This window comes from Wasmannia auropunctata, unplaced genomic scaffold, assembly GCF_000956235.1.
Source record: "Wasmannia auropunctata unplaced genomic scaffold, wasmannia.A_1.0 LD334385.1, whole genome shotgun sequence".
Taxonomy (NCBI): domain Eukaryota; kingdom Metazoa; phylum Arthropoda; class Insecta; order Hymenoptera; family Formicidae; genus Wasmannia; species Wasmannia auropunctata.
In genome coordinates, this window is record NW_012028505.1 from 24,161 (window position 1) to 43,492 (window position 19,332).

Genomic DNA, 19,332 nt, shown 5'->3' on the forward strand with positions numbered 1-19,332 from the left:
CCCCTGTGTGCCTTGTCGACTCAGTTTTATGACGCTGGAAACCGCATCCCCGGAAAAATTTTAGCAAGTCCGTGCACTCGTTCAAACTTTGCAATTTTCAGTGTGGCAAACATGCTCTCAGATTTAAGAGTTTACAGCAACAGGGGTGCATTAAATTAAAAATCGACTCACAGTATCTTAAAGTAGAGATTTCAAGCTTTCATTTGAAAAAAAGTTCATCATTTTACGATGATTTTTCGCGGAGTTACCGTTAATCAAAGTTGACCAATTTTTGGTCAAAATTTTTCTATGCCATAATTTTTTTGAGCAGTGTATATGTATACCCAAAAATTCAACAATTGTCGAATGTTTCTTTAACACTTGTTTTAGCTCCCGGTTGTGCTTTTCAGTCCTTTCTGACATGTTTGTTCTGTGTTCTTGTTGGTGTACACAAAACGATGCGGGCTTAAAACCATTTATCCATGTGTTAGTAAAATATTCGACAAATGGTTTTATATAGTCGCAGTTTTTAAAAATAATATTAACAATTAATTCTCGAAGCCCTCTATTATTAGCTTCTCTGGTAAGAAAGCTAAACATATAAATAATCCCATAAAAAATCTTTTTAAAAAAAGAAAGAATATACGCCAAGTACCTAAAAAAATGTGTTGATCAAAAATAGTCGTGAAATCAATAAAATTAACCAAGTACCTCATTATTAAAAAAGACCTCAAAAAAGCTTATTTATGAAAAATATTTAAAAATTGAAAAATGGAAAAGTGATAAACTAGATTATAATGAAGAAAAAACTTGGCGTGCCCGGGTCGCATTAATTATATATATAAAGTAAGTATATTTTTATTTAACAGAAAGATAAAATTGTGTAAGTCCAAGCGTCACGTGTATAACTGACACGTTCATATATCCAATGTCCCTGGATACCGAGCGTTGCTGATTGCGGCTAGACCACGTGGGTGCGATACGCATCTATCGCTTCGCGAGAAACAGCCTCGCTGACAGTCCTCGTCGATGCAGAATGCGTGGATGAGGAGGCGGATATTACCACGCGGTTCTCTCGCGTTTTATCAGGCATCTCGCGGCCTCTCGACTCGCGCGCGAGTCGACTCGGCATACCGAGTCGCGCTCGAATACGCTTTACGCGTCCCCATTAGCCGGCACATCTCCCGGTTCACTCTCCCCCGGCTTCTTCTCTCCTCGTACGTACATACACGAGGTTTCCGTACACGTTGTCGCGTCGTCGCGTTCCCACCCGCATATCATCAGACCCCCGACCCCAAGGATCCTGAAGAGTTGCGCTAAACGCCGTCGCTGACAATGGTGCTTACATAATGCCGATGAAAAAGATTGATGCGCAAATCAATATACAAGGTTCATGGTTCTTGATCCCATTACAAATTTCAATTTTACGTTAAGATAAATCATACATTATCATTTAAAATAATCAAAATTTGAATTAAACAGTGTAAGCTAAAATATATCAGTTTAATAATTAACTTAATAATTAAAATCTTTTTTGAGTATAAAATTATTTAGTACACACTCTTTTAAATAATTTATTTATTTTTAATGTGATTTACGAATTTATTAAAAATTTCATTTTTATTCATTATACTTTTAATACATTGTTTTAGTTTATAATTTAATATTTACTATAATTATTCCAATTTTTACTAAAATTTATTATTATTAGAAAAAGTCTTCTAAATTCAAATTTATATATTTTTTCTTTACATGAAAATTAAAGTTAAGTAAAATTTAAATCATAGTTTTATAATTATAGTTTTTATAATTTAAGCACAATTTAAAGTTAACTAATAAAATATATTATAATTTGACTTAAACCATAATATAAGACTTAAATTATAAATACTACAGTTACAAAACTATAATTTAAATTTTACTTAAAATAATTTTACAGTTATCTACCTCAAGATATCTGCCTCGTGTATGTATTTTACAGTTTATTTAAATTTATAATTTAATAACCGTAAAAGTAAAACTAACTATATAATAATAAATAATATATAAATTTAAATCAAGGATCCAAAAATTTAATGATTTAAAATTAGAATTTCTAGATTATGATTAATTAATATTTGAAAAAATACGCTCCATATGTATATATATATATATATGAGTGTGTGTGTGTGTGTGTGTGTGTAAGTTGCATTAATAATGCACGTATTCTACTATCTGCGCGCGTGTTCTACTTGAACGGACTTCGGAAGTGTCGACCTATTTTTGATTTCGGTCTAGAAACCCAAAGGCCAATGTCACCCGTATTTCTCAATCGAAGCTGCAATCTCACTCGATAACATCCAAATGAGGCGTGAGGAATTGTGGGAGGATGTCCAGCATTAGCGAGAAAATTACGAAAATTATAAAAGCTCTAATATTAACTAGGAAATGACGAAAATGTGGGTAATGCACGGAATATCTGAGCCGCGAATCAAGACCGCTCCTTCATTACATAATTATTCCTGATGTAATCATATACGCGCAGAGTACGATAGATTACATAAGAAATAATGGCATAAGATATACAACTGTCCCAAGGAATAAAATGACTTGAAAACAAATATCCGCTGTGCAAAACGATAAAATAATAAATAACTATTTTTAAGATGGCATAAGTCGTTGTACACTTCTTTTAGTTACTAAAATTTAATTTGACCATTAATTACCTTGTATAAGCAAAGGGAAAATGTTCTTGTTTTATACCTCTCTTTTTGAGAGAGATTAAAATTAAGTAACAATTATAGAGAGTAAAAGTAGATTGGTATCAGTTTTAAGAAGTAGCGAAATTTTTTAAAAGAAAGGAGAAAAGGGAGAATTTATTTTCTCGATTCTGAGCAAAACTGAGCTCAATGCACGGCCTCCTCGAGACAGATCGGTACCAATTAATAAATTGACACGAGCAAAAGGAGCTTACTCCCCTGACTTCCGCCAATTTCGCGCAAATCGCATTCTTGACTGATCGATCGAGCATCCGAGCGCATCCTTTCGGAACGCATGCACGCGTGCACGCGCGCGTGTCCGTGCCTTCACACATGCGTGGTGTTAACAGCTAAGTAGAAGAAGGGGTGGGCCCGTCTTGTTGTCGTCGTCATCGTCTTAACCCGGGAAGAGGGGGAGAACGAGATCGACACGATGTGTGGACCAGAGGAAGAGAAGAGAGACAGAGAGCAAGAGATAAGGATGGTTGAAGATGTTGAAGAGAAATAAAGAAAGAGAGAAAGAGAGAGAGAGAGAAACAGAGAGAGAGAGAGAGAGTGAGAGAGAGAACCTTCCCAGATGAGCCCTCTCCTCGAGTCCGCAATCTACGGCTCCAGTCTCGCGTCGAGTCCCGTCGAGGCGCATCTTTCCGAGGTCCGTCTCCCTTGGGACCGATCGATCTCAAGCGGGCCGAAAGATCGATCGCTGGTCCGCCGGAAGTCGGAAGTCGCGTAGGTGTTCAAAAGTATACATATATATATACATATTATATTTCAGATCTTTTTATTTTAATTTTCCTTATTGGTGACGTGGATCTTGACTTGAAAACAGTACGTTGCTTGTCTCCTAAATATTTAAATAACGTCTATTACTTGATAAAAATATCGTCAAGAAATAAAATAAACTAGACACGAAATAAAATTCTGCTTTAAGAATCTTTTATAAGCTTTCTTTGTTAATTAATATTTATTTCATATTTAAATTTAATGGTTTATATGTTAAAATGCTTAAATTCGTGCAATCACAGAAAAAAATCACGTTGAGGAAAGATTTTCGATTTTCAATCTTCACATAATGTATCAAAGATATTTCTCCGTTACGTCAGATAGAGTCAGATGAGAAATTGTTGCACACACCACGTCGCCAATCGTATCATAGATTATTCGTGGCACACGAGTCAGGGATTAGATCAAGTCGCGAATCTGAATCTTGATTTCTCAGAGTGCTGACCTAAGCGAGCGATTTTTTTGAGAATGATCTTTGATCGCGGCTCTTGATTCGTTCACGCGTGATTGCGCGCGTCGTCGGAGATCACAACGTCAACGTCGAACACAGTTAATCGCGATATGCGCGATCGTCGACCAGCCCACGCGTGTGTCGCAGATCTGTTAGCGCGAATATTTGCGAGCGACTCGTGCTAGTTATGGAATTACACTAGACTGCTGTTCGTTTAAACAGGTATGTCCGAAAGACCGCTTTTAATTCGTCGCGATGAAAATCTCACTTTCCAAAGAAAGGATAATTCTTATTCTTTCTAAAATATTCCCTCCTCTTGAAATATGCTTTTTCGCTTTCGAGAAAAATCTTTCTTCTTGCGAAATCGAAGAAATCTGTATTTTTTTTTTAAGGGAAATGTGAGGCAAAAGAGATTTTTAATTGAAAAAAAAAAACAAATTTTTGTCCCATACAAAAAAATAAAACATTTTTATTCTTATTACGTAACCAAACAAATTTTCTCGGAAATTTTCGTCTCCTCGCAAAGAGGAGCTCTCAATAGGCTCGATAACACCGTGGTGCAGATTTTACGAGCTCATTCGTTACGGTGGTGAAACGCTCAAAGCTGAAACGCTCCGGTTGAGGTCCTATCTCAATTCATTCCGCTCGTAATAGGACGTGCGAGCAAGGCCTGCTCTTTTTCGCGGGAATCGCTTAGGTTTATGGAACTAAAGATAGGCTTCAAATGCTGGTCGCGCTTTTGTGATAACAAGTGGAGCTTATACGGGCGGCAAATACGCGAATTTGCGAGACACGCTGCTTTAATTGAAACCTCCTTCTTCTCTTTCACCTGAAAGAAAGGAGAGTAGATAATTCATTCGAAAAAACGAAAGATTTAAAAAAAAAAAACTTCTGAAGGAAAAAACAATTTCTTAAACCGAAAAGTGGCAAATATTATACATATTTATATTTCTTATATTTCTATAAGAAAAGTAGAAATTTTACATGTCCCTGAACTACTATACTCAGAGAAAAAGATATTGATGGCAATTATAAAATGTAACAACTGTACAGATTTTATATATACAATTAATGTACATAGTTGAATAAACTGTTGTATAGTTGCTGCAACTATAAAATAATTTATTTAACTATGTACATTAATTTTACATTTAAATCTTATACATGAGTCACTATGTTTTTCTCTGAATATATTTGTATCCAATTAAGAAAATATATTACGAAATATACTAATCCTTAAACATATCGTAGACAAATAGACAAAATTAGAATGTTCCTAAAACTCGTTGAATTTACAAATTATTTTCCTCATTCTACGGCGTTAAAATACGTAAATGCATTTTAATAAAGGGATAAATTATTCGTCACGACAGTGCGAATTTAATCATAAATTCTCGGCTCTCGCTCGCCAAAACGCAATGGTGGATATTTATATCAGAAGATAGTTGCTTCTATCTCGTCGTACTAATTTGGCGCTTCCGGAAAGGCATCATCACAGTCACGAGCGAATTATCGCATGTTATGTTTCTCGGCGAGAATTTACGCGGTAAAATAGGAAAAGGAGGCTGCACAAGTTTCACAAAACTTTTCTTTCCAATTAAGCGGTATACATGTTAAGCCGGTAATTTCTAGACAATTCCAGAAGGATCGAGTAAGCATTTATGCGGGACAGGCTCCCATAAAAGAGCTCTAAATTATTTTTATAGGCAAGTGGAATGATCGCGATAACTTGGAAAAATCCTTCGAGATCGATCGAGGATGCGTGTTAAATACACGAGTATCGAGACCGCGAGTTAAAAAAGGATTATCCAGGATAGTGTCCGAAGAAGGAGTCGGATTAGAGATAGGAAGCTGCGAGTTTCTTGCGCAGGATGTTGGCACTGCTACTGCTGACGGTCTGGATCGCCCTGGCATCTGAACTCGTCCAGGATGGAGTAGCGACGGGGCAACGCTACACCCCGAGTCCGACCCAGGATCTGGACAACACTCTGCAATCGGTGTCACCCCTCGGGTGAGTATTCGCAATACAGTCGCAAGATCTTTAAACTCTGTTAGATATTATATATTTCTTACCATTTTTTAATGATTCTAATCTCGGAGTAAAGATAACGCATCCCGTATGTATCAATAATAATTTAAATATAGTGTTACGAATCAGGAAATATTATAGAGGTGTGCGAATCAATCGTTTGTATGGTCGAATTGAATAGAAACGAATTTTTGATAACGAATGTTCGAAATCGAATTGAATCAAATGTGAAATTTTTACTTCGAATCGAATCGAATTAAATCTGAATTAAATTCTCCCAGATTTACTTTTTGCATATTACTTTATACGTAATTAAATATCAAAACTTGTTATTTATGATTTACATTATTTTACGCAATGATTTAAATAAACTGAAGACCTGTTTTTGATTTACATCTCATTACACAAGATTATGATCTTATGTGACACTTTTGAACTAGAAAATATGTAATTAATAATATGTGTATACACGAATAGTTAGAATGCTTTCGAATATCTTATTAATCTATATGGATACGTTACATACATCAAAAATACTTATTTATTTATTAGATAAGAATAATTGGTCGCGCGGGAGACATAAATGAAGCAAATAAAATAGGCGGTTGATTCGAAATTCTCGAACTATTCGATTTCGAATTTTACAGATTCGAAAACGAACTCGAATCGAATCCACTGTGATTCGATTCGATTCGATTCGAATTCGAACTATTCGCGCACCTCTAGGAAATGTGTATTTAAAAAGTGGACAACATTTCAAGGTTGTCGGTAACAATAACGAGAAAGAATGTCTGCAATGACGAAATATCACTTACTACCGGCGTCCTTGACGAACCACGGACGGTCACTTAAAAAGATTAAATCGTCCGATCTTTAAGAAGCATCTCGGTAACAGTCCGGCACTTATTTCGCTAACAGCGTGGATCTCTCGAGAGCGATTCCGATGATTCCCTCGTCCTCGTGAAGTTAAATGACGCGATAACACCTAATTGGGTTATCGGAGTGTTACGTTATGCGCGGCGCGCGCTGAATTCTGCCCAAGTCGTGCCCATTTTTTTCTCTCTCTCTCTCTCTCTCTTTTTCGCAACGAGAGTCAAGTCGCGCCGATAAAGACTTGCACTTGCGCTATTTTCGCGGCTCGCCGCCTCCGGGCACGGCTTCGTGCGCGGATGATGCTTTCGCGGCCGCGCGGAAAGCAGATGGAACGATAAACGGCCGACTAAACCGTGCACACTTCCACCAATGCGACCAATTGACAATGGTATGCGCGCGAGACGAAATATTTTTCCTCAAGCGCGGCGTGCCAATCGCGATTCGTCTGTCCGGCTGCGTCCGAAAAGTTCTGACGAACTGTCTTGAGGTTCTCGCGAAATGACATTTGAGAAATTATAGCGAGACAGCATCAAAGTGCGCAAATTAAGTATATAAGTATACATATGCGCTCCGCGCTGATCTGACAGCAGCGTATTAGAGCAGGATTGCATGCTTGCATATAATTGCGCGAATCGTTAAAATTCTAATGCGCGTGGGAATGTCTGCAGATCTAGTTTCATGAAATAATCTCATGGCTGGTTTCGACACTAATTTCCATTACTAATTTCATCGTTTTAATATACCGTAACTGGATGGGATACTTATCGCGTCCCGTCGAAGCACGGACGGAAATTAATCCGTTTGCGACACGCAAGTGACAAGTTCTATGCCGCTATAAAATTATTCACCCGAGTCATTCGCTATTCGATTACAGCTTCTTCTATATATAAAAATAATATATTTGCATTCAGAGAAAAATGTAGTAACTATACAGACGACAACTATACATGTTTTATATTTAGAATTAATTAAATGTAGAATATGTACATACTTGCAGAATAAACTAATGTATGTATATATATATATATATATATATACATACATTAGTTAATATATATATATATATATATATATACATACATTAGTTAATATATATATATACATAAATTAATTAAATATATTCTGCAACTATGTACATATTCTACATTTAATTTATTATATTAATTATATTAATTATATTTAATTAATTTAATTTTATATATATATATATGTTAAATAAACTATTTTATATAGTAATACTTACAATTAGTTATGAAGCCATTGACAATGACTGAATAAACCATTTCATAACTATCATAAGTATTACTATATAAACCATTTCATAACTATCATAAGTATTACTATATAAAATAGTTTATTTAACATATATATATATATATATAAATTAAATTAATTAAATATAATTAATATAATTAATATAATAAATTAAATGTAGAATATGTACATAGTTGCAGAATGTATTTAATTAATTTAATATATATATATATATATATATATATATATATGTTAAATAAACTATTTTATATAGTAATACTTAGTTATAAAATAGTTTATTCAGCCATTGTACATTGATAATGACTGAATAAACTACAAAGGTGTCAACTACATTCTAAGAATTAATTTATAGAATTAATGTACGTAGTTGAGTAAACTAAAGTATATATAGTTGAATTGACTGCAGTATAGTTACAAATATATAAAAATTATATATATATTAACTGTATATAAAATAGTTTATTCAACTATCTACATTAGTCCTGCATATAAAACTTGTATAAAATTGTCCACCTTTATAATTGCCATCATTGTCTTTTTCTTTGAGTTATGATGTAATTTGCATCAGTTTCGCCGTGTATGACACAGGCCTCAGAAATTATCTCCCCAGCGCAGTCGAAATATGAATAAGCTCGCTACATTATCTTTACATTTAGAGTAAATACAAATGATAAATGACAAAGTTCAACGATTGTAGGGCAACCGTTATCTGTAGTTCGCTGATTACGCGTTTTACGATCCTTCGTGTGTGTTCTTTGAGACGCGACAAACATCGTTCCACTTTGGCTCTCGCACCTTCTCGCGCCCGAATATAATGCCGAAAATGTTGTAAACTCACATTTTTACGCATTTCACGCGACGTATTTCGGACGCCCACGATCGAATTCGAGCGGACACGATCAACGATGAGATGGCGATACGTCGGATGGAGGTCCCATCGGAATTGCAGCTAATTGACGTTATGATATTAATAACGCTCTTAAATGTCGCCGATTAAGTAACGCTATCTGAACAATGCTTTTAATTGCCTCTGACAGAACACCCGTTAATACATCTACATTAGCGAAGCGCTCATTTAACCCTTCCGGTCGCGTATGTCCCCTTTGTCGGTACGTTCAGTCGCGGTTTAATTGTTTGAAAGTTAAAGAGGTATCTTTTATCGATACTAGAGCTTTTTATAATAATTTAAATTCCTGCTGCCTTCATAACTTCTCATTTAACTTAAATGTAGCTTGTAACTCAAATAGTTTTTAATTTACACTTTGACCTATAAATAAATCTCAAGATGCTTTTTAACTCGCATGATTTGAAACCAGCGTCCCGAAATACTTATATATATTTGTATTTATCACCGCTGGTCCGAAGTACCAGTTTCATTTACTGTTATTGTAATAAAATAGTTTATTCAACGTTTATTCTATGTATAATACATTAATTCAACATATAAAATTTGTATATAGCTGTCACTTTTGTAGACACCTATATTTTTCTCTGAACGTTCGCATCTTATTGTTTACGTTTTTCTATGTGCCGGTGGCCTCTTTTAGATTTTTCACGCTTGTCGTTTTAATGAAACGTTTTTTTACTCCGATCGTGTTTATGTTGCACTTTAAACTTTTAAAATTCTTCTAAATGTAAAATTGCGCCTTGCATATCTTCCGATTAAAATGTGTCTGTCTTACGTAAAACGAGACAGCTGTCTTTGCCAAGAAGCAAAATTGACTTAGAAAATTCGAATGTCACGATACAAACTACAAGATGAGAACAAACTTTTGTTGGCAAGCTGGAAAAATTGGATCAGAAAATCCAAGTGTCAACGATGCGAATTGCGAGACAAGAGTAGACTTTTATTGGCGAGCAGGCGCTTCCTTTCCTTCCGTGCGAGTTGCAGCTGCTGTATTATCCAGTTCATAAACGCGCCGCATGTCCGCACGTTAATTAATTAACAGGGCGGAGATGGAATGCGAACGGGCGGCCGCGGGGGGGGGGCATCCCCCTCCCCCCCCTCCCTCCCGGAATACGAAGTGCATTATAAGTATATGTGCACCGCGGTTTTTTGTCGACGCCGCGCGAGAGATGACCCGTTCACCGTCATCCGGTGCGTCTATGAGCGTATTGTGCTGGCGATTCATCATTTCGCCGAATGATGAATGATGCCCTCCGCGCGCGCGGAGCCCCTGCATGCAACGCGCCGCGCGCGCGAGCCGTGAACCGCGAGTCGTCCCGATCGCGGCACTGATAAGCGAGGACCGAGGGAGCCGCGCGCGAAGAACGCGGCTCGACCGCGAATAATTATACCGCGAGAAAGAAGAAACCTCGGAACCTGGGACGGACGCGCTGGTGCGTCCGACCGAAGGCGAAGGAGTACCTCGTCGGGCGTTATATTGTAATGGTATACAAATGCTATATCGGAGATAGCATTCGCCACGAGCGAATCTGAAGCCTCCGTCTGTACTTCCCCCTCTCCCGCGCGCCTCGCCCTTTTCTCAAAGCGTCGCTCAATTTTATGTGCGCACTGCATAATGCAGAGCGCGTTCTCGGTATACGTACACGGAAAGAACGATTTTGCTGGAAGACCAAAAAAAAAATCTGAAAATAATTTTTGTTAGGTCATCATCAAAATAATTTTGTTCGAAACTGAAAGTTAAACTGATTGCTAAAATATCAAAACTTTTTATAGCAATGCTTATTATTCTTGAGTTTCCGACAAAATATTTTGATGATGCTATAACAAAAATTATTTTCAGATTTTTTTTTGGTCTTCCAGCAAAATCGTTCTTTCCGTGTATGCACGAGAGCGAGATCCGTGGATAAGGGGACCTTATCGGTGCCCAAATGCACGTCACCCTGCACGATCTGCTGGTGGACGGATCGGTGATCCGTCACTCCTAACGTCACTCTCGTTCCTCTCGTTTAACAACGCGAAAAATAGGATACAGGGTCGATTTTAAGTCTAACGGGATCGCCACTTAAAATTATCCACGGTTAGTCCGAGGTACTTGAGACTTATTTAAGCCGCGTATTACACGACGCCCGGCGCGGCAGGAAGTGAGGAGGCAACTCCGAGGGATGTAAAGGCGGTTAGCATTAGAGCCGCTATCGCAACCTTTAGCGCAACTCCGTGACGAGGCGCCGTTTCATACTTTATCGATGTCTGTTAACGTTCGCTTTAAAATAAAGCAGAGAAGAGAGAAGAAGGGATCGGGATTATGTAAATAAAAGGCTGTAATCCTGACGGATGATGATCGACTGAAGTTCGATCGAGTATCGATTAGAGTTTTTACGTAGCTTCATTTTCAGGCCAAGGACAGATAAAAAAGTGCAAGCAGTAAGATAATCTGCAGCACTTTTTATTTGCTTCTATTTATTGTCTATACGTTCTCGATTGATTGATCGAATCTTCTACTGTTCTCTCAGAGATAAAAACATAATGGCAACTATAAAGGTGACAATTATACAAGTTTTTTTTACAGTCATTGCAACTATAAAATGGTTTATTCGACTATATATTGCAATACATTAATTCTACATATAAAACTGTGTAGTTGTCACTTTTATAGTTGTTACCTACGTTTTTCTCCAAATATTTTTTATCTTGCTGTTTACGTTTTTCTATATGCCATGGCTTCTTTAAATTTTTCACGTTTATCATTTTTTGCTCCGATCGTACTGTTTGTGTTACACTTTGAACTTTATTCAAAAATCAAATGTTCGTATCTCAACACCTGAAGCCACTTTAGTCCTCGAGAAAATTTTGTCACGACTTGTACAGGAAGCGATGTCGAAGTAATGAAGCTGTCAGCAACCGAAGGTTGTTAAACCTAACCGACATGCGCTGTGTAATGATAAGAAGCACGTCACGCACGTGAAGCTGTTTTTCCGTCGCTCATCGCGCCGACTAATTTTGATTTAGTGCGTAATTTAAGATCGTTACTGTCCGCGCGATCGCCAGGCGCAATTATTTCCGACATGAAGAGACAAATGATTACGCGAGCCGCGTTGCCGCGAGCGAGATTCCACGGTTCCGGAAGTATTCCGGGGTATCGAAGTTCTGCGGTACGAACTTGAGATTCTAAAGATTCTCCAAGATATCTCTAGAGTAGCTCGCTTGATGGGACGAGTTATCGAGATATATCGGCGCTCGATGTCTTCTCGCGCGCGACATAATTGCAGTGCCGCAATGTAATGTCGCAATACCGCGAGTCGTGACCAATTGCACTTGTGACACGTGCGCTCGTTTAAGGAGACCCGCGCGAACAATTGCCCCGGTCGTGCTTTTTGCGATGGCAATCATCCTGATCGCGCGTGAAACGCTACTGTTTGTCTGCCCCTAATCACGATGGGAAAGCGCGACTGCTTTTGATCGCCTTAATTTTAATGGCCCGCAATTCGCGCCGTTCGTTCTGACGCTATTGTAGTTTCCAATTGGACACTCTCGCAAGCAGTTAATCACACTAATCGGGGTTTATGTTATCCAGATGTGCCAGTCGTTTATACAGTTTCATTAAAACACTATTAATTCTTTGTAGATAATAATAATTAATAGTAATTAATATAACATTAAAATATTAACTGTAACACGTGCAATTTTTTAAATACAATAATTTTATAAATTAACATTTTATAATACTAAAAATACTAGATTTCACATATTACCCGACAAACACAGATTATAACTGCAATATTGCAGCTTAACATTGTAATATTTCTGCGATATAACTGAAATGTTGCAACAAGCAACATTGCAGTTATCATCTGTGTTTGCTGAATAATATTTGAAAGAAATATATTAGTTCTTAATCGAGCTGATGTTCGCGACATTTAGAAACAGTTCCCTAAAAAAAAAAAACCATAAAACTTTAACTCGAAAAAAATTATGATAGATAAACTTAAATAGAATTCGAGAAACTGAAAATTAAACTTTGAAATCATGAAAATGTGGGGGAGCGTAGAGAGAATGGGGCTTGTGTTTCCGCCAGAGAAATGAGCGCGAGGAGATCTTCAAATAAAGATATCGGCCGGATGAACGCGCTGCGCATTGATTTCAGGGCTCGTTAGAGGACACGCTATCATTACGGGCGGGTGTTAAAATTACACCCGTGCCGACACGCGGCTATAATGGCGCGCCACGCGTGTTGATCGGCGCGATCGGACACCGCGATACAAGTTCGACGGTGGACCACAATCTCCCAAGGAGCGTCCATTTGCATACAGATTGGATTAAAGCTTTCGGCCCCTGGCGTGACGCGCGAGGCGATGATCGACCGAGCGTCCTCATAATTCTGCCGCCGATTATCGTTATTATTATTATTACCACTCGAACGCGGGGCCCCCGCTGTAATTTTCCAATTAACGCGGTCACGTATATCAAAGTTAGCCATCTCTCGCCGATTTCGAACGTTCGCCGTACTTAATGACAATCGGGCACGTTTTAACGGGATTTTCATCGTCGCTGATAATAAGTGCAGTGAAACATAAAGGGAGATAAACTCAAGTGCACTGCGTCGAGACGACGAGAGAGAGAGAGAGAGAGAGAGATTTTCTCTTAAACGAGTTTGGGCAGAGTTGAGCTCTTTATGACACCTAATTTACCCAAATGGCACCCACCTTTCTCTTTATCTTCCTCTCTCGAACTAGTCCGGAGAAGTCGCGCGGGATCGTTTCACCGACGCGTATAATCGCGTGTAAACATCCGTCCAGGTGTACTACACCCCTAGCAGTTAGTGGGCCACTGTTTGAGCAAGATTGCTTCATCACGCCGCTGTGCACACGCATTTAAAATATCGTCTTACAAGCGGCCCCCGCTGTAACATGCCCCCAGCCTGCGGAGATGATACGCGCCAGGCGTGTGTAGCGCGTATGTCAGAAGTCACGCGGGAGGAAATGTACGAAAAGGAAGAGCTCCCGAGAGATGCCGGACGTACATACACGCGAGTGCATTAATCTCTCTCCTCCCTCGCGCCGCAGCGAAACGAGAAACGACGACGTGTTGGGCCCCCGCTCGAAGGGCACGCGAGGGAATGCAATTAAGACGATCCCGCGGATCGCTGCAGCGCGGGAGAGCCTCCGCGAGATCTCATTCGAGGGATCTTAAAATCGCGGAATTTTACCCCCCCCCCCCTCCCCCGGTGTGCGAACGTAATTATATCCAATGTTTCGCGGAGAGAATTTCCTTTTAAAATTTACCCTGAAAATTTTGCTGATCGTGGGACAACATACAGTATTTCGACAAATTTTATTGTACACTACAATAAATTTTACTGTGCACTACAATAAATTTGTTGTAGTATATATTTAAAAAAAATTGTAAAAATTATCTAAAATTCGTCGAAATAATATATGTTGTCCTGTAAATAATATGATTTTCAGAGTAAATTTTAAAATAAAATTCTCTCCGTGATTCGGTACGCCGGAAATGCCGGAACTCGAGTATTCCGGCGGAGCGGCCAAGCACTGTGAAATCCCTGGGGAGGAAATTCTCTTTAAATGATCGAAGAATCAAACGGATCGAATCGACGGATCTCTCTCGGACTTCAAAGAATCTCCGAACTGCAGCCCTATACAAAACCCTCTGTGTCAGATAACGATCGTGTTATCGCCGCGCGATAAAAAAAAAAGGAGGAATAGCGTGACGTGAGAAAGCCGGTGATGATGCTCTGAAGCGTTTGCGATTGCGGCGCCGAGGGGCGTTTAAGTGGCGGCGTTTAAAGCCGGTCGCGGTCCATAGCAGCTGACGTTAATTACGAGGCGCCAGATGTGAATGGCCGCCTTGTTCCGAGGTGGCACTTCGCTCTCTTCCTATTCTTCCTTTTCCTCTATCTCTTTCTTTTTCGCTCCTCTTTTCTTGCGCGTGCCACGATACCGCGGAAACGCCGCGTTTCCGCCTGCGGCTTCTTCAAACTGGCGCCACAGAGAAGTGAGTTATCGTGATTAATCCTTGCTTCCACCAACTTCGGAAGTTAATGAAGAAACTCCTCGCGGTTCGAAACATTCATGAATACAGGAATATAAAAAGGAATCTTATACATACATTTATCTTACAGAATGTATACCAGCCCTTTTGTCCTGCGATAAGATAATTATATGATTTTTAAATACTTGGAAATTTATTTGATTATAACGATAAAATATTAGGAAATTTTATGTATTAACACATAATGTTATTTTACTTATACTTCTGTAAAAAAAACTATATAATCCAATTTTCTCCGTAAATTTTATAATTTTTATTCAAATTTACTATAAAAATTAATTTACATAATATTAATTTATTATTTTAGGTAATTATTTTTTATTTAATACTAACAAATTTATTCATCAATTTTTAATTAAATAAAAGTTCAAATTTTATACTGTTATTTAAAAAAAAAAGACTATCTCAACCTTGAGCCAGTCAATTGAATAAAACGTTAATAAAATATATATATCCAATGGAGAAACAATCTACTTGCTTTCTGTTTATTTTTTTAATTATCACTGCCACCTACATGTAAATATTGGAAAATTTTTTATATTTTTAATTAATGTTTAGAAATGTTTTCTATTTTAAACTTGATTATAATTAGTTTTTAATGTTAAATTCATTGTTAGTAAAAATATTAGTTAGTAAAAAATTGCTTAGGTAGATCATATTAGGCACAGTTAATTCAAATTTTATTTAATAAATATTTATATATAAATGTATATACATATTTATATATATTTTTTTTAAATCATGTGTATGTATATATGTATCTCTTAAAGTCGAAAAACATTTTTAAAATGCTTCTAGGCCAAACGTGTGCAGATCGAGGTTTAAAAACTATTGCTGTCCGGGATGGTCAAAGAAACCGGAAACAGGCTTGTGCGTCATTCGTAAGTAAAAGTACCGTTCAAATTTTACTAAAACGTTATTTTGTCAAAGTTTATAATATATTGTATAATTACTTCAAGAATAATTAAAACGATAACACAATGAAAAACGTAAAAGAAAAACAAATGAGATTAAAATTCAATAGAAGAATTAAAATGTTTACTTACAAGCTAAATTCAAAATGCAATCGGTCAATCGTTTCCTTATTCATTTCTATGATAATTAATTATATAAATATATTATATGCAATTAAATTATTCTTATGACTAAAAGAAGTAAAATCTAAAATACATAGTAACACTGAATAGCGATAAAGCTATAATATTACTGGCAATAATGAAGCAAGCGACGATCCAGGACCTCCCTATAATGATCCATATCCTTACGATCCTAGCTCAATCGGACCTCCCGCGAGATATTCGCGGAATGGAAAGCGGTTATTAATATCGGGCGAGAGGAACCACCTATCATTACCGATACTGCCATGGGAATGATAACGATCGATGCAATTACGTAACGGACAAATGGGCATTTATGCGACACGAACGATCGCCTCGAATAAAACTGGTTTAATGACCTGTTATGCGCTTCCTGTTGATCGCATTGTCTGGTAGTGGTAATGTGTGGCCGCACTCCGCTCGTGATCTGCATTCCGTCACAATTTCCGGGTGTCTGACAATGTTATTGACAATGTAATTCATAATGTTTCATAGATGTTGTTTCCAATAGCATCGTTTTCTATTTAAAATTATTATTATTTTATATTATTAGAATTAATGTAATTCCTACAATTATATTTCTATACAATGAAACAATAAAATAAGAACGACTTATTCTCTCTCTCTCGTTTATTTATGTAAAAAAATTACAAAATATTTTAATTTTCTTGCTCTTTAATATTTTTGCTGCAGTTAATTATTCTATTAGAGAGAAAAAAATTAATTGTAACTTTTATCAATACTTGAGATAAGCCCATGGCACATAGAAAAACGCAAAGCTATTTTACGTTTTTCTACGTGCCGTGGGCTATACTCTTGAGCTTTTAAATATTATCTACTCTGTTTTAGCGATTTGCGCTGCGAGACGCTGCGGTCCTCTCGGGAGATGCATAAGGCCTAATATCTGTTTGTGTGAGGGTGGCGTGGTCGCTTCCGCCTGTGGCAACGGTCAAAGCAAAGGTGAGACATAAACCGGATGTTCTTTAAATCAGTTTCTCCGACCAAACCTTTTGTAAAATTGCAGTTAGTCATTTTTTAATGGTAAATTTAAAAAAAACGGTGGAAAATAGAATCTTTTTATGATCTGATTCAACAAATACATCATCAACAGTTATAGCCCACGAGACTGGAAGTGCCGGCGATCGCGGCGATCGCGGCGAGACGGGCAGATGTAAGGTTCACTGCATAAACGGAAACTGCGTCGACGGCCGATGCCAGTGTCGCAGCGGATACCAGGGAGAATTCTGCAATGAACGTAAGTGAAAATTAACGCACAACTAAAATAATGCTAGCTGCAGCAATACTAAACAAATGTACACGGAAAGAACAATTTTGCTGAATCCAGATCTGAAAATAATTTTTGTTCAATAATCAAAATTATTTTGTGCGAAAGTAAAAATGATTGCTAGAATATCAAAACGTTTTAAAGTAATACTTATCAGTTTTAACATTCCAACAAATTATTTTCATGATTTAATAAAAAATTATTTTCAGATCTGTTTTCAGCAAAATTTTTAGATTGTTCAACAAAATTGTTCTTTCCGTGTATGAATAAATTGTAAAATCGTGGCTTACAAAAAAATCGTAAAATCTTTTGTCTATAGTCGCACAGGTTGTGTCGTACAAGTAATAGAGTCGCAGGAGAATTTGTCGTAAGAATATCGCAAGATGAGTGTATCTACAACAGTCGCAATTAAGAATTGTTTGCGATAGGCAATCAACGAATTTCTACCGCCAAACTTGCTGTGAATTGCAGACTGAATGTATGCGACACCCTGCTTGTCACAGTCGCTGCTAAAAATTAAATTTGCCTCAACTCTGTGCGACAAGAGCTCTTGCGACTGCGACTTTATGATATTCTCATATTGACACAGTCGCTCTGATGCGAGGCATAAGAAGTTAAGTTTTACACAAACTGCAATTCTGTGCCAGTAGAGAAAAGAGAGATTAGTTCGACGAAAATTGTTATTTTATTCTTTTCAGATAGAAGATGTAGAGACATAATAATAATAAAAATTTGTTAAATTCATGAACCACAACTTAATAGACAGCTTCTAGTTGGCCATAAGATTTACGAGAAATCGTACAGATATTTACTAATATAATTATATGTTTTTTATGGTATACTGAGAGAAAAGTGAATTTGATATTTGTGATTATACATGGTAAAATAATTATAGGCTTAGAAAGTTTTATTTTTTTTGCCGTTATTACTACTATAATGATTTTAGTAATAACTAATAATTATATTTATACCAAAAATATTATAGTTGACACTAAAAATGACCTTATATTATAGTTAACTTATGGTAATTGCAACTATTTTTTTCTCTCAGTACGCATAAAATTGCACTTTTAATCATAAATTCTTACAAGTCTTAAGATAAACGTACCATAGTGACTGGACGTTTAGAAACCTATGTCCGGACATTTACACAAAATTTATTAATCCTAAATGCTTTTTTATTATAATATAAAAATTTAATTTTAGTAAAGATATTTAAAGATTACAATTAAATTATAAAAAAGCGTTTGAGATTATATTACTTTATGATAAGTTTAGTGTTTCGATATTGATACACGTCGAGTCATTATTATACGTTTACTTAACGAGGAGAATAAGTTACCGAAAAAGAGGAAAGAAGTAAAAAATATAATTTCAAAAAAATAACTGATAATAATTAATTAACCAATGGTTTTAATTAGCAATTTGTCGCGAGCCCTGCTTGAATCAGGGAAGATGCATCGGTCCGGATCGTTGCGCCTGCATCTACGGTTACACCGGAAGACGTTGCGAAACCGATTACAGGTAAGATAACGAACATATATCGCCGTGTCGCCGAGTTACATACTTCAACGATTACATATTCTAGAACCGGACCGTGTTTCACCAAAGTAAAGAATGGTCAATGCTTGGCGAGTCTTCAAGGGGTGGTTTGCACGCGACAGTTGTGCTGCGCCACCGTAGGCAAGGGCTGGGGTCATCCCTGCGAGAGATGTCCGGCCAGACTGGATTGCGAATTGGGTTACTTGAAAACCAGCCAAGGTCAATGTGTCGGTATGTGCTCTAATTTTACAGTCGAATCTCGATAACTCGAACCTCTATAACTCAAAAACCAACTAAAAAAACTTCG

The 19,332-nt window shown here is 37.1% G+C and overlaps 1 protein-coding gene and 1 long non-coding RNA gene across 2 annotated transcripts in view; one reads left to right on the forward strand and one right to left on the reverse strand.

The window, feature by feature from the left end:
* Positions 1-3,533: 3,533 nt before the first annotated feature.
* The window catches only part of LOC105458695 (fibrillin-2-like), a 42,649-nt gene continuing 26,850 nt past the window's right edge, over positions 3,534-19,332 (forward strand). The window contains exons 1-8 of the mRNA XM_011704187.1: positions 3,534-3,545; positions 3,821-4,173; positions 5,658-5,962; positions 15,900-15,982; positions 17,048-17,158; positions 17,310-17,453; positions 18,905-19,007; positions 19,072-19,256. Of these exons, the coding sequence (XP_011702489.1) occupies positions 5,823-5,962; positions 15,900-15,982; positions 17,048-17,158; positions 17,310-17,453; positions 18,905-19,007; positions 19,072-19,256 (766 nt within the window). The 5' untranslated portion in view covers positions 3,534-3,545; positions 3,821-4,173; positions 5,658-5,822. The remainder of the gene's footprint in view (positions 3,546-3,820; positions 4,174-5,657; positions 5,963-15,899; positions 15,983-17,047; positions 17,159-17,309; positions 17,454-18,904; positions 19,008-19,071; positions 19,257-19,332) is intronic.
* Positions 4,390-7,037, reverse strand: LOC105458694. The gene is made up of 2 exons (XR_975564.1): positions 6,796-7,037; positions 4,390-4,780 (listed from the first exon to the last, which is right to left on the reverse strand). It is a non-coding gene; the product is annotated as an uncharacterized LOC105458694 (long non-coding RNA).